Source organism: Glycine max, chromosome 4 (assembly GCF_000004515.6).
Source record: "Glycine max cultivar Williams 82 chromosome 4, Glycine_max_v4.0, whole genome shotgun sequence".
Classification (NCBI taxonomy): Eukaryota; Viridiplantae; Streptophyta; class Magnoliopsida; order Fabales; family Fabaceae; genus Glycine; species Glycine max.
This window is the reverse complement of record NC_016091.4, coordinates 51,020,366-51,045,839: the sequence shown is the minus strand read 5'-3', so window position 1 is coordinate 51,045,839 and position 25,474 is coordinate 51,020,366. Positions and strand designations below refer to the sequence as shown.

Below are 25,474 nucleotides of genomic sequence, written 5' to 3'. Positions count from 1 at the left end.
GTCTTGTGCCTTGTATTTTGCTTTTATTTCTTTATCACCAGTTTCTTTTTCTCTGAGAACCTTATCCTATATTGACATTTGAGAAAAAAAAATCATGTATATTGCAATTGCTACTAATTGCTACCCTCGCTTTAGCAACTGTGGTTGGCTTCGTCTATTAGAAAAATTTAATAATCCAATGTGAAAACACTAGGGTATTTGGGTTGACATTTGAAATTGAACTTACCAAGTGGAGAAAAATTACACTTGTATTTTCGTCTAAAATTTTTCGTAGAGAATGCTTCATGAAGGACTAAGTTTGTTAGCAAGTTAACAACTATGAAAAGGATGAATCTGTTCACACGATGATAACCTTAAGAATTAATTTGTATAATCCAAAATAAAGAAAGTTAAGTATTCATAATTATTGAAATATTATTCATCTTGGATTTTTTTTTACAAAACTCATTAGTAATATAGTTATAATTAAAATTATTTAAAATAATAATGACATGGACAATTAATATTATATTGTGTGCCTATTATAGCAAATCAAAGCATTGCACGTGTCGTTTATAGGCATAGTCACTACACGTAGGGCTCAGAGTTACTCTTGAACTTTGATTTTGGGAGTTCGAAAAATATACTAAATATTTTATACAAGAAATAAATTTTAAACATTTAAATATTTATAAGAAAAAAATACTTTAACCTAAAATATATGAAAATACACGTTCTTATAATTAAAGCTTTCCCATCTATAATTCAGGTGCAACTTAACGTTTTATCAAAATAAAAAAGTGCAACTTAACGTAAGTAACTGATTGAATAATTGTAAGAACTTGGAAAATCTTAGTGTTTTTAGATATATTATTTTATAGTAGTGGATTCAATCTTAGGTGATACACTCCAAGGGATTTCAAGTTAATTGAATGACACAAGCTTTCCCTAATTGATACCTAGATTGCCCAACTAGCTACTTGATTTAATGTTTCTATAAGTATGCATTGGGATGAAATTTTCTTTATTAAAAAAAACTACTACCTTTTTAAAAACAAAATAATTGAAGCTATCATTGATATTTAAATTATTAGAAAATTATTATTATTGTTATTATTACATTGTACATTATAACGTTAATTGAAAAAAAATGTATGATTTACTAACATCATATTTTTATTAAAATAATAAATTAAATAAATTGACAGGAGTTAATTTATAAAAAGTTTAAGAGAGATTGTGAGGATATTTTCTTCTGAATAATAATAAAAAAATATACTTTGCAAACCCAATACCCCTAACCTAAAAGAAAAACGCACAAAAATCAAATTCAAGTCACCTCCCATGCAAACTGATCACAATTTACTTGGTTGGGCAGTTTTTTTTTTAATCAATGGTCATTAATTCTGCCTTTTGATCTGGATCATGTCATGGCAATCTAAAAACGCATGAGTTGACTAGATTTCTTAATTCATTTGAATCAAAACAAGTAGCAATAGCATCATAAACCTACACTACTATAAGTAAAAATAATTAGCTCTCATGGACATTTATATGTATCTTTTTTATCGAATTTTGAATATGCTCCGATACCATCTTAAGATGTGAGGGTTGTCCCTCACTTATATATCATATTTTGACTTTATCTCTAATTCATATAAAATTTAAATTTTTTCTAATATCTTTCGTCCTGCTAAACCTACAAGGCTACAATAAGTAAAAATAATTAATTCCTTCACAAACCTCTTGTGGTAGTGCATTGCTTGGTCTTGAAACACTTCGATCATGCTAGATATAGTTTATTTTAGTGTTGTGTACTCTGTAATTTGTTGACGTATATTGTATGTGTATGAAACAAATTGACTATGCTGGAGATAAAACTGAATTTTTTCTATGAGTTTACTTATATACGTGATATACATTTTACACATTGGCATAACTTTTTTCTTTTTAAGTAAAAGAATGTAAAGGCATCATAATTTGAAGAAGGATCCCAAGTCCCAACTATGTTGACACCCTCAATCCTGCCAATCATCTGCAGCACCCCTAAATATATTAAAAAACACATTGGCATAACTTATACGAATATAAATGTTCGTCCAAAGAAACACAGTTTGATCTCAAATGCTGATTTAGGGACATGTCTGGTTTGCAAAACACAATTAGAAAGAGACAGTTTTGATATAAACTACACTACTGGTTTTGTTAAGAATGAATCCTCTATTTTGATTACCTGGAAGGTTGCAGGTACAGTGCCATCTTCTGCAGAAAACATTGAATCATAAATAGCTGCAGTTGCTAACGCTGTGTCCCTCTTTAGGATCTGGTCATATATTCATAACCTTTTTTCAGAAATGTAATACAACATCCAAGGCTCAACATTTGATACAAGGAAATTTTATTTAATATCCATTGGTATGAAAAGAAAAAAAAAAGATACTTTACATTGTTCATTTGAGAAAGAGCATTTGTTTCACCCATTGCACGGAAATGTTTTATAAGCTCCAGAGCTGCTCAAAACAAAGATAAGAATCACCATTACGGAAATGTATCACGAATGCTATGAGGTAATAAATTCACACATTATTCAATGAATAAGTAACAACTTGAAACAATTCATATAAAATAGAAAATTTAATTATAAAACCATGCAGAAATAGAAAATGACAACTATTCCTCTCTTGGTTTTTTGCCAGCCTTCCCTCACTCTCTTAGCTTTTAAACATTTTCTATAAAAGAATTTAAATTTCAAACCTTCCCCACTCCTCCTTGTCAAGTGGAAATTTTGTTATTCCCACAGTGGATATTCTTTTTAGCCACCATATTGTCTATGTGGTGATCTTTAGTCTTATGGCCTTTACTTCCTATGCACCTACCAGTCAGCAATAAAAGTTATCATGCTCATATCTCAGTCGTTGGTCATCTACCAGAACTGAAATTCCAAACTTGTAGCAAAAATTTAGGGAGCACTCATAATTCATTTAATTCATGTCATGCATGTGGAATAATTCAATTATTAAACCAAATGAAATTTCTCAACGCTTTCATATTTAACTACATACTCATCAACATCAACACCTGGAAGGGTGAAACCTGCCCTAGTCAAAAAGATTCACAGCATCTCGAACCTGAAAATGGAGGACAGAAGGTCTTAGTTCCAGCTTTCTTATACTATTTTGACAAAAAAATACAAGTCTTCAATACGAGCATTAAGCTACAACAAGCCAGATTAACTAACTGATCTTTAAGAGGCAGGCAAGACTAATATTTCCATGATGGACATATATTAGACAAACCTAGCTATTTGCTTCAAAATAAAGTTACTTTTACACAAAATCATGGAATTCATTATGGCATTGCCAAGAGACAATGACAAGTAACACATAACCACATCATCCTATTCAAAAGAGACAGTAAAGCATTCATTCAAAATATAGTTGATCTTAAAATAAACAAGTCAGGAGATAATACTTTTGCAATAACATGCCTGTGCCAAAGGTGATAGATACTCGGGGACTGATCCCTCCTTCACGCTCCATTTGTGCCAACGTACAAGCTATTTTGAGCTCCCTGGTAACAGCACAAATATCATTAATTAGAATGCTCCATCCATTTGTGTTCCAAAAAAATTTCAAGAAATAAAAATAATTAAACATTGTCACTTCAATGTTTCTCCACCAAGAATAGCTGCTAAAAATAAGCCATCAGGCTTCAATGCCAATCTAGACTGCAAAACATAAAAATAAAAAATCAAATAATAATAAGTAGGCTTAAATATGTTTTAGGTCCGTGTTTGGGTCCCTAATAAATTTTACCATTGCATTGGATCTCTGAGATATATTATTTTAAGTCATTATTATCAATTAAGTGATGAGGTGATACCATCTCAACCCCTGATTGTATTGGAAAGATATGTTGATAAGGTGTCAAATCATTACTTAACTAACGACAAAGATTGAAAACAAAAATTTTAATATATTAAGGATTCAATGCATCAAATTATTTTTATTAGGAAACTAAAATATATTTAAGCCTAATAAGTATGGTTGAATTTAAGAGACAGCATTAGAAAAGAAAGAAGGCAGTAACCTGTATCATTGCTCCAGGCAGATTAGTCCAGTGTAGTCCCAAGCAACTAACAACCAAATCCACAGAGCTGCAAACAAACCAATATATAAGTAAGAACAATCCAAAACAGAAAAGCGTGACATGAAATAAAATCATAGGCAGAAACTCTTGGTCAGCAACAAGAAAGTGGGTCTCGACTGCGGCATTGTGGTGAGCATTTTTACAGGCTTGAAGCATATCATAGGAGTCATCCATGGCAATAAGCTTTTCAACGCCACCTGGGGCTGGGATCAATCAATTAATTAATGCTAATAGCGAGTGGAGAATGAGATAGATACCAGGAGGAGCGGAAAGAGAATTGAAGTTGGAATTTAGAAGGGAAGGGAAGCTAACTAAGTAGCTAAAGGAACCTGCAAGAGGTCCAAGAGATTTTGAGCGACGGTGTGAAGAAGAGGGTCGTGTGAGGGAGTCAACCATGCAGCTGGGTCACGTTGTGTGCTCTCATTTTCTTCTCAATTCTCCGCCTCCAACAAGCAAATCAAAATCAGCTTCATGGCTCCACTGCACCGGGAACAAACTAAACTGCTTCCATCCTGTTAGCCTCTAACAATTTTAAGGAACAAAATAGATCATAAGAATTAAAGGTAAATTATCACTTTAGTCTTTTGAACTTACAAGTTATCACTATTTTTATTAACTTTTTTTTATGACATGATAAATCTATAAGTCATAAGTGAACTTCATGTGCTGGGTGCTGGGCTTATGGACCAACTTATCATTTTTCTCCTTTTGTTTTCATCTCTAAAAGTTACCATAGAAATTGATCATTCATTAGTTTCATTTTACCATTGAGAGAGAAGCACATAAACCCATTGTTCCTTATTCTTTTCCTTCTCGCCATTTGCATTGTTGGTGGTCAATGATGATGACATTTTTTGTCGTTGTTTGAAGACAATATCTTCCTGTGCGTTGAAGACGAGAGAGGAATTCATAGGGTAAGGTCATAGTTTCGTTATTCAGTTGCACCATAGATGCGTGAATGATGATTTTGTATTTGAACCCTTTTTTTTAATTACGAGTATTATCACATGCATTAGAAATTTGACCCAATGTAATAAACAAAATTTGCAATTTAAGAATGAAAAGCATGAATCATTTTATCATTTAGTATCAATTTTTTCGCTGCATAACAACAATAAAGAAGAATCAACTTCTTCAAAAAATAGTCCTTAACTTCATAAATTTAAAGATCAATAATGGCAAAAAAACAAGTATCACTAACATAGTTCGAAACAGTATTGGTAAACCTGGATTGTCACATATGTACTCAACAATAACCAAAACAACGTTAATTTGATGGCTGGATTGTCAGAATATTTACATTTTTATGAATTAAATTGATCATTTCTCTAGTATAGAGACAAAATTATCATCGAATACAAAATATAAGGAATAAATTGGTTATTTATCTTTTAATTAATTTAATTTTCTATTTTTCAATTATATTTTTAGATTATCCTTAATTTTATTTATTTAATTAATTAGTGTAAATGAGTTGCAACCACATATTAATGTAATGGTATGTAAATGAGAGAAACAGTTGTAGTTAGAAATCGTTTTAAAAAGAATATTATAAACCTCTAAAGATTTTTATAAAAACAAATAAATAATATTTTCAATGAGAATATAAAAGGTTTCACGAATTTTATCCAATCAGTATATATGGTAAGTTAATATTTATGATTTTTAATTAGTTGACCAATATAAAACTTGTAAAAAAACTAAACGGTGTTACTGTGAAGGGGTTTGGAGAAGACTGAAATTGCGTTTGGGAAAATCAAGCAAACATGTCACTGTGTGTTCACTACTCTCCATGCAATAGCATTGGTGTTATGCCGCAATTCTGCACCCCCAGGACCAGGACCAGCCATAATAGGAATTGGGATTTGCAGAGACTTAGAATTGTCGCAAAATCAAATTCAGATGCAACCCAATCCACATCCACCTCCCTTCTCTCATTTCTCTGTCCCTTACTCAAGCTCTTCTCTGTATAGTAACCCACTATTCTTCTTTCTCGTATCTACCTATGAATGTACTTTTCAGACTCAACTAATTCTTTATTTCCATCCAACGCTCATTGCCTCAATTTTATATTTTATTCATTCAAACCATTTATTTGTCAACTTAAAATTCGATACTTGATTTTCTTATACAGTGAGTGTCTTCTTTATTGATTACTGTTTGTGTTGTGGCACTGGCAGGCAAGAGATCCTTCTCAACCACGCAATTTTACTTTCGAGGTGATTTGATTTATCCCTCTTTCTTACTTTGCCCTCTTCATTGTAAATTTCATTATGTATAATGTTAGATATCAGACCAGATACAACATACCTGTTATGTTACCTATTGCCTTCATCTGCAATACAACTTTGTTTCTGGAGTTGCAGGGGTCTTTAAGTATTTAAATCATTATGCATTTTATCACATAGGCATGTAGTACAAGTGTAACAGAAGGCTTCTCAAATAGATGAAAACAGCTGCTTTGGTGGTTGACCACATGGGGGGCTAAAGGCTAATTGCTCCCAAACTGAAAATAATTTTAAGTTCATTTAAAAAAATAAATTCACACGTGTTTTCTTGCTCCCTTCTCTTTCTTTTAACATTTTTAGCATGTTATTGTTGGCACATCATTTTGGTACCTTTAAATGGAGGTGTATTTTATTTAATTAAGTTCTTTTGTCCATGTGATGAAGCTGTGTGCCATGTAATTGAGTCTGGAGACAAATATATGCAATGTATTCTTTATATTTTCCATGCACCTTATAATTGACTAACCTTTCAAGTTTTTATGATGAATGGTAGCTAGCAACATCTTCCTTGGCTAGCTTGTCAAGGTTTGCATGGGGAACAAAATCCATAGCTGAGAGTTCACTGAACAAAGAAATCACTTCAGATCTTCCTTTTAGTTTGCAGCTTTTTGAATTTGGTACGCCTCTTCCACATTACAGGTTCAGGAAGAACCCTTGATGATGCTATTGCAAATAATAGGCAAACATATTTTTCTTCTTTGACTTAGTTATTGAAATTGATCAAAATTCCAGAAGCTTATTTATTTTTAGTGCATTACTATTGCTAAGCACCAGTCTTGGCCTCAATGTTAATAACACTATACCCAGATAAAAGTAGTTTCTTATTGTTATCCTCAACTGCACCTTCATACTAGGATTCTCAAACATTTTTTTTTTGGTCTTGACCTCTCACATATTTCTGTAATTTTATTTTATCATTGAATTTTGTGATTGTCCCATCATAAATCTTTCAAGCATTATTTTTCAACAGAGGCATGCCCCTTTTGTAGAAGGGTCCGGGAAGCTTTGACTGAACTAGATCTTTCTGTAGAGGTTAGCTGTCTTCACATACACTTACCACCATATTCAATATCGAATGCTCCCTTCCCTTGACTGAGTTTTGTCTGTTTCAATGGAGCACTATTTTTCATTGCCAATAAGATACGCTCCTAGAATTTTGGGGTTTATGTCTACAATTTACAGTAGTTGAATCTAATGTGTTAGCAACCTTTTCAACAATGTAACCCTGTAATCCTATCCTATCAACTCCTATTAGAACACTGATATTCAAACAAATTCCAACAACTGTCATTTCCTTTTTCTTTTTCTTTTTTCTTCTTTTTTTTTTTTGAGGTGGGGGGTATCAGTATCAAAATTAAATTGAGAAAATGTCATTTTTAACCATTAATACAACAATGATATAGGTCGGACAAATTCATTTGTTTTGTCAAAACAGCTTAAATCAATTATTGAAATTATAGGCTCTATACATGAAATTGGACACCACACAAGTTATTTTAGAATGCTGAATTGCAAGAGAGTGCTGAATGGCAGTATGCCTCACATTTGCTTTGGATATTTATTTTGCCAAAACAGAGATAATCTAACTTGCGAAAGTACAAGTGAAAGAATTTTTCTGGAAGAAATTTAATTAATGATAATCAATCAATGATGATATACACCTCTGTGACAAGAGATGATGAGAAATTGATTTATGTTTGATTCTTGTCAATTGGCTCCCCTAATATTACTCCTATTGGTTTGTGACAATTGACAACAGATGATGAGAATTGATATATGGTTGATTCTTTTCAATCAGTTCCTCTAATTTTGGACATCACACAAGTTATTTTAGAATGCCACGTTACAAGAAAGTGTTGAATGCCAGTATGGCTTGCATTTGCTTGGATATTGATTTTTTCAAAACAGAGATAATGTAGCTTGCTCAAGTACAAGGGAAAGGATTTTTGTAAGAAAGTTAATTAATGTTAATCAATCAATGGTGATATACACATTAGTGACAAGAGATGATGAGAAATTGATTTGTGGTTGATTCTTGTCCATCTGTTCCCCTAATATTACTCCTATTGATGTCATCAATAGGTCTATCCCTGTCCTAAGGGTTCTGTAAGACACAGAGAGGTGGTCAGAAGAACTGGTGGCAAAGAACAGTATGTAGTTCACCATGATATATTGTTTCTTTTGATCTGTTAATGATTTTTTTTAATGTTATTTTGCAGTATTGCGGAACTTTGAAATTTTAGAATAAGATTTTGGGTATCATGTCTCAAATTTTTTTGTCAGTATATTTCCTTGTATTATATATGCTGACTAATCGCTGAGCAAAAAAATAAAAAATATATGCTGACTAATCCCAATGAAGCACTTGCAATATGACCTGCATTTCAACTTCTATTACATTTGTCTTGCATATTTTCATTTTACAACATATTTAATTCAAGTGAAATAGCTTAATGTTGTCCGTATCTTTTTATATATTATTGCTACGGCGATGTTCTTTTGCAGGTTTCCTTTCATCATTGATCAAAAAAGTGGTATTTTTATATATGAAAGTGGTAAGCAAGCAAGTTTTCTCCCTGTTCTTTCTCCAAATGGTTGTTGATTGTCTTGTTTAGTGGCAATGACATAAATTATCTCCATTTTCATATTGTTCACTGGTTTGGATTGATTCATGTTGATGGCTTATTATTCCTCTTCTTTGCATTTTCTTACCTGAACTTCCATATTTGTCTGTTTCAGTTGTGTTAGTAAAGGATTTTGACTAGTTCGATTTCAGTCAGTTGCATTTCATTGATTTATTTTATAAGACAGTGTTTACTATATGTTGTGTCAGTGTAGACCACACCTCATGCTATTTATAATATGGAAAAGAGAATTAGTATTGATTACAAGATCAATCAGTTACTAATTAATAGGAAATAGAATATTCTAGTAATAAATACAACATCAGGAATAATATCAAAACATAATCTCGCGCTCCCCCTCAAGTAGGAGCATATGTGTGATATGAACCAAGCTTGTTACAAATGTGGTCAATCCAATAGAAATGAAGTCCCGTAGTGATGATGGAGACCAGTGTGATGGAAATGCATCACGCGTTGTCTGCGTGAACTTCACGTGCCAGGGTCCTATGTGGGGCTGCGTGCAGAGGTGTTTTGAGTTAGCTGTGCACGTGGACGGTGTGATGGTCTTTGGTGATGGGCGACAGTGGTCGAGGTGAGCTCTGACGAAAAGGTGTCGGGAATTCTTTCACACAAGGGCAAAGCAGCTGTGCGGTATTGTTTACTACGAAGAGGGGCTGCGTGAAAAAGAAAAACAAAGAACCATCAAATCAATACACAGAACAACTGTGATCGAGGCGATACTACAAGGTTAGGGTCGTTCATGTAGGCTGCATGCGCTTCGATGCACTGGAAATGCATCTAGCATAGAAGCTGTTTGGTGCGTCTTTAAGACGTGCATGAGGGAGTGTCGATGGTTCGTTCTTGACGCTGTAAACACCTTGTAGATTGACGAAAAGTGCTTCAAACAGTGGGGTAGCTGGCTGGATAGGTTGCCAGAAAAGTAATGATGTTCTGCGGTGGTCAGAAAATGCACCAGAGAATGAGAAAGGGTCGTCGGAAGAAGGGAAGTGAGCAAAAGGGCTCACTAGAATATGGAAACATGTTGCCGGAAAGACAGGAGAGAAGCAGAAAGGTCCACTGGGGACAATAGGTCCCCGGTGGAGCACGGGTTTTCGTTATTCCTCTCTCAAGAAGAACATAAGCTTTAATACCATATAAGACAATGTTTATTGTATGTTGTGTGTCAATGTAGACCACACCTCATGCTGTTTATATTATGGAAAAGAGAATCAATATTGATTACAAGAACAATTAATTACTGATTAATAAGAAATAGAATATTCTAGTAATAAATACAATATGAGGAATAATATCAGAACATAATCTCACATATTTTAATTAGTTTTTATTTAATTTAATAAATGCAATTGTAGTCTCAACTCCAACATCCAAACTAATGCTGATTGTCTGTGTTTCTCTCTTACTTCAATCTTCCTTATGCTTGGTTTGTTGTTGTAGGTGATATCGTAAAATACTTGTTTGAGCGATATGGAGAAGGCAGAAGTCCATCATCGGGACTTTTGGAGAGGTATTAGATGTAAATCACTTCTTAAATGAACATAAGATATATTATTAATCACATGTTTTGGGAGGAAACTCAAGTTCAATCTTCACCGTATAAAATTGCTGCATTTATTGGTTAGGTGGAAAGGAACCATAATATTTTACTGTAATATTTTCACAAAAGCATATTAACATTTAAATAAATTGTATATCATGGCTGTGACACAAATAGTATGTTGCTCATCTTGGGGTGACTCAAAGTGATTGTTAAGGAGTACTGAAGCATATATATATATATATATATGATTGTGAGTTGCGTGACAAAGAGATGGTGCCACTAACCAGAGTGTCTGTGCTGAGGGCTGTTCCATATTCCATGGCTTTGATAAAGAGAGATTTTCTATTTTATTTGTTCTTGATGACACATTCTTGTGCAGCACTATTTTCACTGGATGGATGCCGACAATACTTCGAGCAGGTAGAGGAATGACGCGTTGGGAACATTCCAGGCCTGACCCTCCTCCAGGAAAGTTGGAGCTCTTCTCATATGAAAATAACCCTGTAAGATAATGCTTTTCTATCTCTAATTTGTGAAGGAAAAGCAAACATGGAGAGAACTTTGCTTATCTGCTCAACCTACAGTTTTCAATTGGCCCAAATTGTGGTCTGAAAAGGGAATCAGTTATATTTTGTGCTTGGTTTTTTTCCTTTAAATTCAATCTCGATTGAATGAAGACATTCATATGATGTGCTGAAAATTTTGCATTTGTGTTCACTGGGGTTAATGTTAGGATCATTAGAGGAACTAGATTTGACATGCTTGTCATGTTTTGCCCACTGTCCTTGTAATGCCAAGTATCATACTATCTCACAAAGTGATTGGATATATTTCTTCTTCTAACTTCATAGATTTAAAATTTCACTTTGTAGAATGCTCGAATAGTGCGTGAGGCATTATGCGAATTGGAACTTCCTTACATTCTTCAAAATGTAGGAGAAGGGTCTCCTCGAATGAAGTTACTCTTGGATGCTTCTGGATCTAAAGAGGTTAGAATTTAGTGGGTCATACAAAGTTGTATCAAAGTTTTATTGAAATGAAATTTGTATCCTTCTAGATATGTTGGGTATTTATTCCCAGTTAGAAATTATGCAATGGATTTGCAGCCATATCAGACTATACATCTTAAGTAGGATTTGACTCTTCTAAAGTGAGAGATGCGCTTTAAAGGAAAAAAATGTGGATTTATGATCTGTTGATGGGAAAATCAGCAACTGAGATTTTGATAATAAAATACTTGCACTGATGCACATGTATAACAAACCATGAAATTGTTAAAATCCCTCGATATTATCCCAAACAGTTAGGTTATTATGTCTAATAATAATAATGATGAGTACAAAATGCAAAAGGGTAGGAACTAGGAAGTGAAGTTTTCATATCTTGATATATTCTTTTTGGATTATTTTATGGTCTATCAACATAAATCCTTGCATGAATAGAAACGTTGTCCTCTACAGGTTCCTTACTTCATTGATCACAACACTGGATTTCAATCTGGGGACTACACAACGATCTTATCTTATTTGTTTGAAACCTATTCAACAGTTATTTTATAACTTCCGCTATCTGTAAGTGCAAACTTTTGTGCTTTGAAATCACCACAAAACCTATTTATTGTCATCTTATTGTGTAATGAAAAACCCCCTGGGTATCTGGGTATAGGCTAGAACACTAGAGAAAATCGTAAAGAACTAATGTTATTAAATGTTGTCATTGTTTTGAAGATATTGGGATGGGATTACTTTGCCACTTGAACAAATTAAACTTACTGGTTAATGACTCAGATCAACGGAATGCTATTGTGCCAAAATGAAGAAAAGGTATGAAAACTTTTGTTTTCAGTATTTTGCAGAACTCTGTTCAACTTCTCTGTTTTCATTATTCGTGTAAGCATGGATCCCATCTTTGCAAGCTGCCTTGTGCGGTTAAAATTAAGCAAAGAGCAGCAAGTGATGCTACTTGTGGTAAAGATAAATGTAATGAACAATTTGATTATGTAGTAAGTACTTTTCCTGAATAATCAGAAAGTTCTTCCACAAATATTGCAATAAATTTGGCCTCAAATGTAAGTTCTTACATTTCTTCACCTTGACTAATTCTTATTTGTTAATTGTAGATTTCCCAACTTTTGTTAAAATCATTATGCACATTAATCATGTTGTACATGTATATCACATATGTTGTATATAATTGTTATTTATTCAACTTGAATAAAATTTTGGGACTGACATTTTGGTGGAAAAATGACTCAAAAATATGAAATAGCCTGCTTCACTTAAAACTAAAATGATCATACGAAACAGAATTGCATTAATTTGACTTAATTAGATGTCCTTTGAATAATTTTTCTTGCTTTATTAAATTAAAGTCTAGTATATTTTATAATTAAGAATAAAAAGTGTTTTATGCATTGAGATAAAACTTGAACATACCTTCCTGCTAGTCACACAGTTTAAGTGTTTATGACCCATCATACAAGACAACAAAATAAATAAAGGGAGATGTAAATCATAAGATCCAAGTGGGATGGATGAAATGGAGGAGTGCTTTGGGTATTATCTGCGAAAGTTACCACTTACGCTTAAAATTTTATCACTCAGTTATCAGACTTGCAATGTTGTATGGAATTGAATGTTGAGTAGTAAAAAGGCAAGACAATAAACTCAAGATAGCGAAGATGAGAATGTTGCATTGAACGAGTAGACATACTAGACAAGATAGGATTAGAAATGAATATATTAGATAAAAAAAAGATAGGATAATACTTACTGTAGAAAAGATGGTAGAAAAGATGGGATAATACTAGACAAGTTGATGTTAGGTTTTAATCTCATACGCTATTGTACACAAAAATAAAAAAGTAAGAAATAAAAATAACACATATTTGTCATTACTAATAAACAATATGATATTATAAAAAAAATAACAACTTATATTTTTAATATTATATATTTATATATGTGTTAATAAAACTTATCACTTTGCTTTAAATAAGTTTTTCTTTATAAATAAATATTTAATAATATTAATATACATAAAGATTTATTAATAAATATAAATTAATAAATAAGATTAATTGGAAATGTATGATATAAATATAATTTCTTTATTGAAATAAATAAAAAATATTTCGTTGATAATAAAATTTTATTTTAATTACTAAATTATACAAAGAAAAAAAACACAATTTTACAAAATAAAAATATTTAAAACAAAGCGAGTATGTTGTAATTAAGACAAAAAATATTAAAAAGTATAGTTATTGTTTGCTTGATTTTATATACTATATATTGCTTATTTAGTAGTAAATATATATACAATTTTGATTCCTTACTCAATTAAATTACACATGCTATACTTTTCCGGTGGTTAAAAAAAAAGTGGTGTTGTAAGCAGGGGTTGGGTTTCAAACCCCACCTCTAATACTTTGATAACTTCTTACTGATCAAATTTATTATAAAATTAATTACTAAAAAAACAGCAATGCACAAATAATTAATTGACTCGGTGCTATACTTTATTGCACAAATAATCAACTTGAAACTACTCCATGATCTCTTTTACATGAATAGAGTCAGACATCAGATAACATCTATAGGTGGCATTTCATTTTTGTTTAAGACGACAAAATATTTATAAAACACCAACTGTTCAGCACGATTGCAGTTCTACCAACCTTGACAAACATTTAAGCACCCAAAGTTACCTTAGTAGCTTTATAGTCAAAATCAAGGGGTCCAAATGTCTTCCTTTGTACCTGCTTTATACAAGTAATGCATGTTTCCTAATCATAACAAACATGATTAATCGTTTGTGTCACTTTACCTGCTCTTCTTTCTTATAAGTCATCCTTTACATTATCCTATCATTATTATAGACTTAATAAAAAAAATAGTATATCTGAAGATACCACATTATTTGAGCCCCACAACATCACAACAAACGTTAGGTGCTCTCACCCAAATGGTTCCTTTAGTAGGTAGTACATATAGTATAAATGTATGACACCTCATGACTAATTAACTAGAAATCTCGTGCAAAGACTGTTACTAATTTTCCCCCATTCTCTTTTAAAGCCACTTTGACCTCACTTTACTCCCAAGCAGATTCAGATTTCCAACACAACTTTTTTCACATAAATGCCCAAATTCTTGCTCAAACAAAACCGAGAGTACTATATATCTGCCTTTACTTGAGATCTGATCATATCCTTCAATAAAGCAGCAAAGCAACAATGAGATCCAAAACAACCCAATTCACATGTACCTTCAAGGTAGCCCTTCTCAGCCTTGCGGTTTTCTGCCTCTTCATCTTGGTATTCAGGTCATCCATATTCTCATTGTCTCCTCAACTCACCTCACAAACCAACATGTCAAGCTCAGACACAATAGTACCAGTGTCACCACAAGAAACAGAAAATGCAGGCACACCATCATCATCATCATGCCCAAATTCACCCCCCTTGAACCCCCCATGCACCAAGGCCCCTCCATCATTAGCCAATGCCATCATCCACTATGCGACCGCCAACGTCACGCCTCAGCAGACCCTCCACGAGATATCAGTCTCAGCAAGGGTACTTGAGAAGAAGTCTCCATGCAACTTCCTTGTGTTCGGCCTTGGCCATGACAGCCTCATGTGGACATCGCTAAATTACGGCGGCCGGACGGTTTTCCTCGAGGAGGACAAGTCCTGGATCGACCAAATCCAGGAGAAGGTACCCTCTTTGGAGTCCTACCATGTCATGTACGACACACAGGTCCACCAGGCTGAAGAGCTCATGAAAACTGGAATGAAGGAGGATTGCCAGAAGGTTACGGACCCGAGATTCTCCAGGTGCCCTCTTGCACACAAGGGGCTCCCGAGTGAGGTTTATGACATTGATTGGGACGTGATCATGGTGGATGCACCCACCGGCTACTTCGATGAGGCGCCAGGGAGGATGAGTGCAATCTACACTGCTGGCTTGATTGCCCGGAACAAGGAACGCGGCCAAACCGATGTTTTTGTGCATGATGTGGATAGGAAAGTGGAGGACATGTTCTCTAAGGCTTTTCTCTGTGAAGGGTATTTCAAGGAGCAAGAAGGGAGGATCAGGCACTTCAACATTCCAAGCCACAGGTCTCGTTTGTGGAGGCCTTTTTGCCCAGAGTAGTTGAAGAACACAATTTGCTCCCTTTATTTCATCTCACATGAGCCATTTATTATTGTTATCATCAAAACTTATATAATTACTATATGATATGATGTGTTGTGGACGTACTTCTATTTTTTGCGATTGATATTTGGAATTCATTCTGATTTACACAAGTCATTAATGGCTCTGGAGATGTCATCAATTCAGGGAGTTGCTTTGTTGGAACGAACAATTGTTGCTTATACCTGCCCCTGCTTGACCATAGTCTGATTCAAAAGTCTTTATATACTACTATTATTCCAGAAATAATGTAGCAATTGAAATCATTCTATACTTACATTTTATTAATTCTTGAAATTTACTTGTATTGCATCTATACGAGTTAGTCTTCAAACTTACAAGACTGTTACGGCTTAAAATAAAATGAGATATAACAAAATATAACAAAAACTGGCGTAAAAAGAGTTTTAATAAATAATTACGTACAACTTAAGAAACTAACTCTTACACATATATTTTATATATATTATATATTATATAAATTCAAAAAAGAAAGTAAAGAATAATGCTAACAATTGAGGTGCATGTTGACTTGTTAATTAGCATTTATTAATAATTAATAATTTGATATATTCTGGGTCCACGTCCAACAGCCTTAAAATTCATTAAAGCATATTAATTAATCCGATTGACTGGTAATCCAATTCCACAAGCAAAGCGCACAAATAAAAAGAAAAAAAAAACCTATGAATCATTCAATATTTGATATTGGCTTAATTATCAATTTGATTTCTAAATTATTTATTCTAAAATATTCAATTTAATCTCTAAGTTTTTAAAAGATTGATTTTGATTCTTTAAATGCATCAATTTAATTCTTTTCGTGGAATTTAATTGATGTCATTAGATTGCAAATGCTAACTATTTTCTTTTAAGAAAAGTGGCATTTTGTAGTCACTGTATAGTGTTATTTTTACATGTGGTGTGTAAATAATAAATGGTGGGCGACTCTTTTTTTTTTATTAATCTTAAATATGAGATTTGGATTTTTTCTAATACATCTCCTCATACCCTACCCCTTCTTGGGCTTTTTGGTGCGTAAAATAACAATAGTGAGTGATCTTTTTTTATTAATCTTGAATATGACTTGGATTTTTTTTTCAATACACCCCCTCACATACTACCACTTCTTGGATTTTTTTTTGTGCGTGAATAACAAATTGGTGGGTGGCCCTTTGGATTAATATTGAATTGAATATGCTCTAATACCATCTTAAAATGAATGTGAGAGACCTAACTCAACCCCAAAAGCTAGCTCAAGGGAGGAGGGTTGCTCCTCATTTATATATTCTAATTTGACTTTATTTTTAGTTAATGTAAGACTTGGGTTTTTCTCAATACCTCTATCAGAGGTTGTTTGACGCGCCCACAATGCCAACTTTGTGACAAACCAAGTTAGCCAAACATTGTCGACGCAATTGAGTTTGGTGGCAGCGCTGAGGGAGTGAATGGGTGCTCGCGGCGACATGCACCAATGAAGGTCTATACGTTCTAACCTACGAACAAAGATGCATTTTGGGTGAAGCTGCTGCTGTGCTACGCAACAACGATGGCGAAGTTGGGTCAAGTCGACGTGAACCAAGTGGTGCATCGTGCGCGTGTGGGTGGAAGTAGGGATCGGCGAGGAGGGAAAGGTGCGGGTGGTAGTAGACAACGATTCAAATATTACAAGGGGGGTTCTGCACATGTCTGGTATGGGTGCTCGATGCTTTAGAGCACAAAGGTGGGAAAAAGACTTATTTGTGGATTTGACAAAATATTATACTGGTGGCTTTAGCCGTCACTATTTGTAAATTAAACTGTTATAATTCACATCCTAACGGTGTTAACGTCGATTCGACGAAAAGGACTAAATTAATGTGTTTTTAGACAATAGTCGAGGATTAAATTGTCTGAAGCTCTAGCGAGTTCTTGCAACACATCGAAACCATTGGATTGGTGCCAAACAATTGTAAAATTAATAATTAACAAATATTTGACAATATACTAAAAATTCCTCGAGTATCTAATTTAGGAAGTACATTATGCTAATTGTTATCTATACTATAAACATCTTGAAATCACTCTTAGGATAACATTTTACGCATTTATATTGATACCTATATTATAAACATCTTGAAGTCCTTGTTAAGGTAACGTTTTACACATTTATATCTATATTTTGTTTTATATTATAAACATCTTGAAGTCACTATTAGGTAACATTTTACACATGTCAACATACAAAGTATCCTGACCATTTTTATTTGGTTAAATTACTCATTTGGTTCCTATAGTTTTATGATTTTGACCTTTTTAGTTCTTATAGTTTGAAAGTGGTTTTTTTAGTCTTTATAATTTACATTTTAATTTTCTTTTAGTCTCTGTAGTTTAAAAATGTTCTTTTTAGTCATTATAGTTTGTATTTTAATTCTCTTTTAGTCCCTATAATTTGAAAAGTTATAAGGACTAAAAAAGTAAGAATCATAAAACTATAGGGACTAAAAGATCACTTTCAAAATTACAGGGACTAAAAAAGAATTAAAATGTAAACTATAGGGACTAAAAAAATCACTTTCAAACTATAGGGACCAAATAAGTAATTTAACCTTTTTATTTTTAAAAACCTTCCACTTTAGGATTACATGTTGGGCCAAAAGGAATTGAGCCTTTACTATGATTGCTTTAGATATCCAAACCAATCCTATAACACAGTTTGAAATTCAAAATGTATCATGAAAATAGTAATAGTTGTTTTTGTTATTGAAGTTGAGAAATCCTCTTTCTTTCCACAAGTATGAATGGTGTTTATTATAAACATCTCAGAAAACCCAAATTGAACTAATTGGGTCGGTTTCATGGATTACTCGTACCCTTGAACACTCCTATTTGTTGGTCTATGTAAAAAACTTAGGATGATAAGTATTAGGGGTCGGAGGTAGTAGTTAATAAGATTTGGATGCCATGTAGGAAGCACAGATATAGGCAATTGTTCCTTGACATCTTTTCATTCTTTGGATTTCTTCGCTATGGCTCATAGTTATGCCCTCATCTTCTTGAGAAATAATTGTAGTAGTTTCAACACATGTAGAAGATTCCTTGATCACTACCTGACCATTATTCCACCAATGAGGCTTATGACAAGGAGTTTGTTGGTCGGGCAAAGCATATTGTATTGATGGATATGGATCTTGTAAGCACTAATGCCTATCGCATCACGCATGAGACGTTGTCATTCACATAGTCAATCACTTGAATAGGGTGCATCAGAGGATGAGGAGGAGGAAGAGTAAAGAGAACTGATGTTATTTTCTATCATTTTATGTTTGTTTCACTTTTTTTTTTGTATTGTTTTGGTTTGTGTGTTAATATTGAAATTGGTCATAGATAAAAGAAAATAAAGAAATTGCAATTATAATACACAATAGAAATATATATTTTGAATTAATACACAATGAAAACATATTTCCAGTATGTATTAGGGGGTATAAATTAATTTTGGAAAGTAGAAATACATTTTTGTTAGGGGTGTTATGGTAAAGAAAAAATCATCAAAAGGTTAGGGGTGAACTTAGCAAAAGAAGTGCAGGACTAGCCCTAACATAGGGGTAAGTAAAACCCAATTGGAATGGGCTAATTAGGCCGACACATTGAGAGGAATGCTGTGTGAGTGAGTGATATATCTCCATTCACCAACAAGAACAGTAAGGGGAAACAAACAAAGAACTCACTCAAACTCAACATAGAGAGAGAGAGAGAGAGAGAGAGAGAGAGAGATATGACCGATTACGAAGAGAGATACGAAGGGAACGGAGAAGAAGAGGAACTTCACAATTCTCATCATCAGCCTCATCCTGATTCCTCTCCTTTACCCACCCACGACGATCTCACCGATTCCAAATCTCGCGTATGCTCTCTCTCTGTTTCATCAATTCATTTTTTTCTCTTCCCCTCCCCTTTTTTTGTGTTAATTTCTGCGCCGTTTCATGTCGATGCGAAATTAGGGTTTTTCTGCCTTTCCCTCTTTTCCTAAGCTGGGGTTTCGGGTCAGGGTTTTTCTGTTTCCCCTGTTTTGAATCTTAACACCATTGCTGCGTGTAAAACTGACTAGAGCTGTGTAGGTTATGGTGAGATTTGGGGTGGGATTTTGTTTTCTGTTTCCCCCCTTTCTTGATTTAACTGTGTAATTAGAGATGCTTTGGTTCTGATAAAGTCTGTGCTTTGTGTCCTATGCTGCTGTTTCTTTTTCTTGCCAATCTGTCACTAAAAGCTTATGCTTTATCATATGATTTTATCTGGCGTTCTCACATCTTCCTTTTAAATATAATATAAAATGTAAATTATTAAAAATTGGGAACATTGGGTTTAGCTGCTTTTCAGGTATTTTATGTACGATTGTGATGTATTCTTTGCAGATTGGTTTGTGATTGTGGCTTGTGTGGTGCCTGTTGTTTGGTTCTTGTATGCTGATTGTGAAGCATATTCTTGTTTTTCACCTTACTTTTGTATGCATCATTGCTATTATCAAGTTTGAAAGATAAGGACTTGTTTACTCCCTGTTAATCTTTTTTTTATCATATTTTGGCAGCATGGATCTCGCGATTATGACAGAGATTCTTCCAGAAGCAGAGATAAGGAGCGGGAGAAAGGGAGAGACAGGGAGAGAAAAAGGGAAAAGGGGAGGGACAGGGAAAGGGAGAAAAGTAGGGATAGGGATTCGGAGAGAAGCAGGGACAAGGACAGAGATAGGGATAAGAGCAAAGACAGGGAGAGGGACCGGGATCGTGATGGTGAGAAGGAAAGGGACCGTGACAGGGACCGCCATCATAGAGATCGACACAGGGATCGTGGTGAGAGAAGGGAAAGGACAAGGGATAGAGATGACGATGATTATCACAGAAGTCGTGACTTTGACAGGTAAAAATTTGTTTGGGATCTTACTACCTTGTATCTGAGTTGGAGCTTGAGGGTTTTCATCGGCATCAGTTTTTCAGTAGATATTCTTATTGCATGCAATGTATTATTGTCTTGCATCTGAATTTACACTTGTATTTCCAAAACTTTAGTGGCATTTTTATTTTCAATCAATTGTTTTTCATTCATATTTGTATTCTATTTTCAATTGTTACCTGACATTATTTGATAGTACAGAAGAAGGGATTATGATAGAGAGGATAAGCATAGGCGCAGGTCTCGGTCTCGATCTCAATCCCGGTCAGGGGGTCGATCTGAGCATAGATCAAGGTCACGTTCGCGTTCTCGTTCAAAGAGGTGAATTCTTGGAAAGATCCTTAACATACAGTATATAGATGTCTGCTTAACATATCATGCATGTGGCTGCCATTTGGGAATTCTGTTTTGTTTTATATAATATTTGGTGGATGTGCAAGTGGAACAGAACTAGTATAATTTTGTGAAAGCATGTGGAAGAATGAAATAGTTTAAATAGATAACTAAAATCCATTTTATTTCAGTTCAGGTACGTCCTTGATAATTTAAATTTGAGGAAATAATTCAATTAGAATACCTTAATATGGCTAAATGATGGGGACCTCTATCATTATTTCAAATATTATAGGTGGAAGGGCACCCCTTTCTGTTCCTTGATCATTTCAAAGCATCTCGTTTTAAGAATTTTGTTAGATGTGGGTGTGTTTTACTTTAACTAATTTAATTTACTTGCAGCAAAAGGACTAGTGGTTTTGATATGGCTCCCCCTGCCTCTGCTATGTTGACTGGTGCTTCTGCTGTTGCAGGTACATTTACTCATGTATATATTATGCAATTTTTAATCTTAACTGCCTTTTTCTCTTTGTTTGTCCTAGTATGGAAAATTCATATCAAATTGCATGGTGTTAACTTGGTAAGCTTTGTTCAGTTATTATATGAATATATAGCCTTTGAGGATTGGTTTCCCATGGTGTGTAATTTTGTCTTTCTTTTTACTTAGTGATATAATTCTGGAACTAAAAGGTGCTTTGGTTTTTTGTCTTGTGTTTGGTGTTTGTTTGTTTTGTTTCTATGTCTTGTCATATGTTCTAAGAAGGCAATGTTGGGCTACTAGCCCCACTGTGCTGACAATGGGCGTGAGCCGACATCTGTAGCTTTTATGTCCACGGAGGAATCAATGCACCTGTTTTTGGTGGGTCTTGTTCGTCTTCAACTGGAAACTATTACCTACTTTGGTAGACACAAATATTATCTCTAAAGCTTGTTTACAATGCTCCTTTAATCTTATTGATACAATATACGCAACAAGGTTTAATTATGCTTAAGCTCGTGCCTTTTGGAGCAAAAGGATCCATTTGATTCTTATGTACTAGGATTGCAAAAAGTGGAAGTAGTGAGTTTGTTCTGATTGTTCTGAGATGCAATTTTCTTTTGTTTGCAGGTCAGATCACTGGGGCAAATCCTACAATTCCTGGAATGTTTCCAAATATGTTTCCGTTGGCTACAAGTCAGGTATTTTTTGTTTCTTTTTTCCCAGCTATGGTTATTTAGTGTCAAGTTCTTATTAATTTCACTTTATTCTTGTTTTTTTCCTTTTTAAGATGCAGCAATTTAGTGCTCTCCCTGTCATGCCAGTGCAGGCTATGACTCAACAGGTAAAAATGCTTCTCAGTGAGATGAGATTTAGTGACTTACCTTCTTTCCCTTTTAGCATGGCTTTCCCTGATTATGGCCTGTATTTGATGTACTGAATTTACAGGCTACACGACATGCTAGGCGGGTGTATGTTGGAGGCCTCCCTCCTACAGCTAATGAGCAGGTAATATAGAATATTGGAATTTCTAACCGGGAATAGTGAAGTTGGTTTGGCTATCTGCTAAATATCTTTTTTGCTAATTAATTTTAGTCATTTGATCAAAGCTTGTTAGAGTATCTTACCACACTCTTGACATACTCTTCTGATTCTTGTAATATTTGAGTTGAGGAAATGATGCTAATGTGTCTCAGTCCCACTATATGTATGCATTTTCTATTTTAATGCAAATTTTGTCTTCCAAGTCTTTCCAACATTAAAAAAATTAGGAATCAATATTTACTCGGATTTCTAAATTTAACATTCCATTTTTCAGATATTGATCCTACTTGAGATAGCATTGTTTGTGACAATTTGGCTTTTTTTTAATCTTTTTCTGATCTTGTTATACTGCAGTCTGTTGCAACTTTCTTCAGTCAAGTTATGGCTAAGATTGGGGGAAACACTGCTGGCCCAGGTACATAATAAACTTCAACGAATTGTGTGCCACCAGTTTCTTGACATTGTAATGTGCCTAATTGATTTAATTTGTGTGCAGGTGATGCTGTGGTCAATGTTTACATTAATCATGACAAGAAGTTTGCCTTTGTGGAGATGAGGTCTGTTGAGGAAGCTAGCAATGCGATGGCTCTGGATGGGATTATTTTCGAGGTATCTTTTTGACTGTAATCCAAAGCTTGGTATCATTTTTTTCATTTTGTTATGCAAGAATGCAAGTATATCCATTGGTGCTAATCCAAATTTCTTTTTCAATTCAGGGGGCACCTGTTAAGGTCAGGAGACCTACTGATTATAATCCTTCCTTAGCTGCTACCCTAGGCCCAAGCCAACCTAACCCAAACCTTAATCTGGGTGCTGTTGGCTTAACACCTGGGTCGGCTGGGGGACTTGATGGTCCTGATCGGGTTTTTGTTGGTGGACTTCCTTATTACTTTACTGAAACACAGATCAGAGAGCTTTTAGAGACTTTTGGGCCTCTACGGGGTTTTGATCTAGTGAAAGATAGAGAAACGGGAAACTCAAAGGGTTATGCGTTTTGTGTTTACCAGGATCTTGCAGTTACAGATATTGCATGTGCTGCTCTAAATGGAATAAAGATGGGAGATAAGACTCTTACAGTTAGACGAGCTAATCAAGGTGCAAACCCACAGCAGCCTAAACCCGAGCAAGAGAGCATTTTAATGCACGCACAACAGCAGATTGCACTGCAGGTTTGATGGGATTGTCCGTTAAATTGTATTTGTTACCTGGATCATTTGCACATGTGTTTAAAATTCTAACTGCTTTATACCTTTGATTTCTTAGAAACTTATGTTGCAGCCAGCCTTAGTGGCAACAAAGGTGGTGTGTTTAACTCATGCAGTTTCTTCTGATGAGCTCAAAGATGATGAAGACTATGAAGAGATTCTTGATGATATGAGACAGGAGTGCTCCAAATTTGGTAATTTCTGATTTAGTTTGCTTGTCTCACTGTGAAGTGTGAACTAATATTAATTTTCTGTGTTATTTGTTTTACAGCCAATTTGTAGTCCCACATTCTCATAGAGAATCAGGCCTAATTTACAGACTGAAGCCTCTATAACCTTTGTCCTCGCATGCTTGTTCATTGCATGTCTATGAAAATTTATTTGCATATTTCACTGTTTTGTTTTCACTTTATGCAGGTACTTTGGTGAATGTGGTGATCCCACGACCACCGTCTGATGGTGAACCTGCCGCTGGAGTTGGAAAGGTGTGTTGTTGAACTATTCTGGAAATTCAGTCTCCTACTGTCAATTATAGAAATTAAGAGCACATAATTTGTTTGTCTTTTTTTCCCCTTTCTTAATGCTGGGTTGATGTAGCTGTGGAATCGAAATAATAGTTAATGTGAGGGACTGAGGATTTGTCAGAAATTACTGTTGGAAAATGAATATCGACCCGAATTTGTTTAAACTTATTTATTGAAATAAGCATTTATTTTAATAAAATAAGTTACTTTATATTTTTCTGTGTGTTTGTCTAAACTGCTTTTGTTAAAAAAAAAAACAATTTTCTGCTTATTTTAAGAAGTCCTATCTGTTTCTTAAATAAAAGCTCTTATAAAAAACGCTTATTTTAAAGTTGATTTGTTTAAGTTTAAACAAACTCACCCATTATGCATAATTGCTTATCAAGGTGCTTTTCTTTTGGTATATACATGCTATAAACTGCAAGTAACTTTTATTTGCACAGGTGTTTTTGGAGTACGTTGATATTGACGGTGCTACAAAAGCCCGTGCCGGATTAAATGGCCGAAAATTTGATGGAAATCAAGTAGTAGCTGTTTTCTATCCAGAGAACAAATTTGCTCAGGGAGATTATGAAGGTTAATTATGTGGTGTTTGGATTCTATCTTGATTAGCAAGGATAATCTTTTGTATTATTATCATAAACTTGTAAGCTAGAGTTGTGGTCATAGTACAGAAACTGTTCTATTTAGATGCGAGTAGTAAGAGAGACATGATGACAATTTGTTAAAATAGTTTTACCGGTCTACATGGATCTGTGTGGTCCCTTGAGATATTCTCTATTTGCTTGAGTGAGGTTTGTTTTGAAGTGGACTTCTGCATTAATCAAATTAAAGCTTGTTGCTGGTGATTCTACTGATTTTTCTATTACTCAATACAACTAAAATAAACCATAAGCTTTTAAATGGCATCAAATTTAGTGTCCGTTGGCCGTTAGTATATATGCGCCAGTTTATTGAGAGCGTTGGGGGTGAGGGTTTAATTTTGGATATATACGGCGGCATTATTATTGGCTAAAATATATTTTTGTCTTTTCTATTTTCAATTTGTACTGAAACTATTTATATTTATTTTGTCTTTTTTTTCAAATCTTTGAAAACAGGAAACAAAATAAAAATAATGCATTAAAAGTGAAAATAGAAAATGTGAAGAGAAAATAAAA

At 34.1% G+C, this 25,474-nt stretch overlaps 4 protein-coding genes across 13 annotated transcripts; 3 read left to right on the top strand and 1 right to left on the bottom strand.

Moving 5' to 3' along the window:
- Positions 1 to 2,167: 2,167 nt before the first annotated feature.
- LOC100797434 (putative methyltransferase At1g22800, mitochondrial) lies at positions 2,168 to 4,948 on the bottom strand. Its single transcript, XM_041014682.1, is given in 11 exon segments — positions 2,168 to 2,302; positions 2,425 to 2,492; positions 3,022 to 3,085; positions 3,087 to 3,107; positions 3,467 to 3,484; positions 3,486 to 3,549; positions 3,642 to 3,706; positions 4,069 to 4,331; positions 4,386 to 4,457; positions 4,460 to 4,555; positions 4,894 to 4,948. Coding segments are annotated over 11 exon segments (921 nt in total).
- Positions 4,949 to 5,826: 878 nt separating this feature from the next.
- Positions 5,827 to 12,673, top strand: LOC100780985 (uncharacterized). 3 transcript variants are annotated; one of them, XM_006578935.4, is made up of 11 exons: positions 5,827 to 6,095; positions 6,309 to 6,347; positions 6,910 to 7,033; positions 7,387 to 7,448; positions 8,499 to 8,566; positions 8,922 to 8,971; positions 10,499 to 10,568; positions 10,981 to 11,104; positions 11,474 to 11,590; positions 12,062 to 12,172; positions 12,329 to 12,673. In XM_006578935.4, exons 1-10 carry the CDS (start codon positions 5,895 to 5,897, stop codon positions 12,158 to 12,160), a joined length of 954 nt encoding a protein of 317 aa, XP_006578998.1. In that variant the 5' UTR covers positions 5,827 to 5,894; the 3' UTR covers positions 12,161 to 12,172; positions 12,329 to 12,673. The 3 variants fall into 3 exon arrangements, with proteins under 3 accessions (XP_006578998.1, XP_003523476.1, XP_040871018.1); XM_041015084.1 differs by having other exon boundaries at positions 5,847 to 6,139; XM_003523428.5 differs by having other exon boundaries at positions 12,062 to 12,673.
- Positions 12,674 to 14,622: 1,949 nt separating this feature from the next.
- Positions 14,623 to 15,966, top strand: LOC100780444 (glucuronoxylan 4-O-methyltransferase 1). Its single transcript, XM_003523427.5, has one exon. The coding sequence runs from the start codon at positions 14,839 to 14,841 to the stop codon at positions 15,757 to 15,759; it is 921 nt and encodes a 306-aa protein (XP_003523475.1). The 5' UTR covers positions 14,623 to 14,838; the 3' UTR covers positions 15,760 to 15,966.
- A 3,479-nt stretch (positions 15,967 to 19,445) lies between these two features.
- On the top strand, positions 19,446 to 25,162 carry LOC100779915 (splicing factor U2af large subunit B). 8 transcript variants are annotated; one of them, XM_014775003.3, is made up of 13 exons: positions 19,446 to 19,687; positions 20,369 to 20,697; positions 20,932 to 21,051; positions 21,466 to 21,536; positions 22,172 to 22,242; positions 22,332 to 22,385; positions 22,490 to 22,549; positions 22,940 to 23,000; positions 23,082 to 23,194; positions 23,302 to 23,754; positions 23,849 to 23,984; positions 24,208 to 24,275; positions 24,758 to 25,162. In XM_014775003.3, the coding sequence occupies exons 1-13, from the start codon at positions 19,559 to 19,561 to the stop codon at positions 24,893 to 24,895; spliced, it is 1,803 nt and encodes a 600-aa protein (XP_014630489.1). In that variant the 5' UTR covers positions 19,446 to 19,558; the 3' UTR covers positions 24,896 to 25,162. The 8 variants fall into 8 exon arrangements, with proteins under 8 accessions (XP_014630489.1, XP_014630490.1, XP_014630491.1 ...); XM_014775004.3 differs by having other exon boundaries at positions 19,452 to 19,687; positions 22,338 to 22,385; XM_014775005.3 differs by lacking the exon at positions 24,758 to 25,162 and having other exon boundaries at positions 19,452 to 19,687; positions 24,062 to 24,275.
- The last annotated feature ends 312 nt before the right edge of the window (positions 25,163 to 25,474 follow it).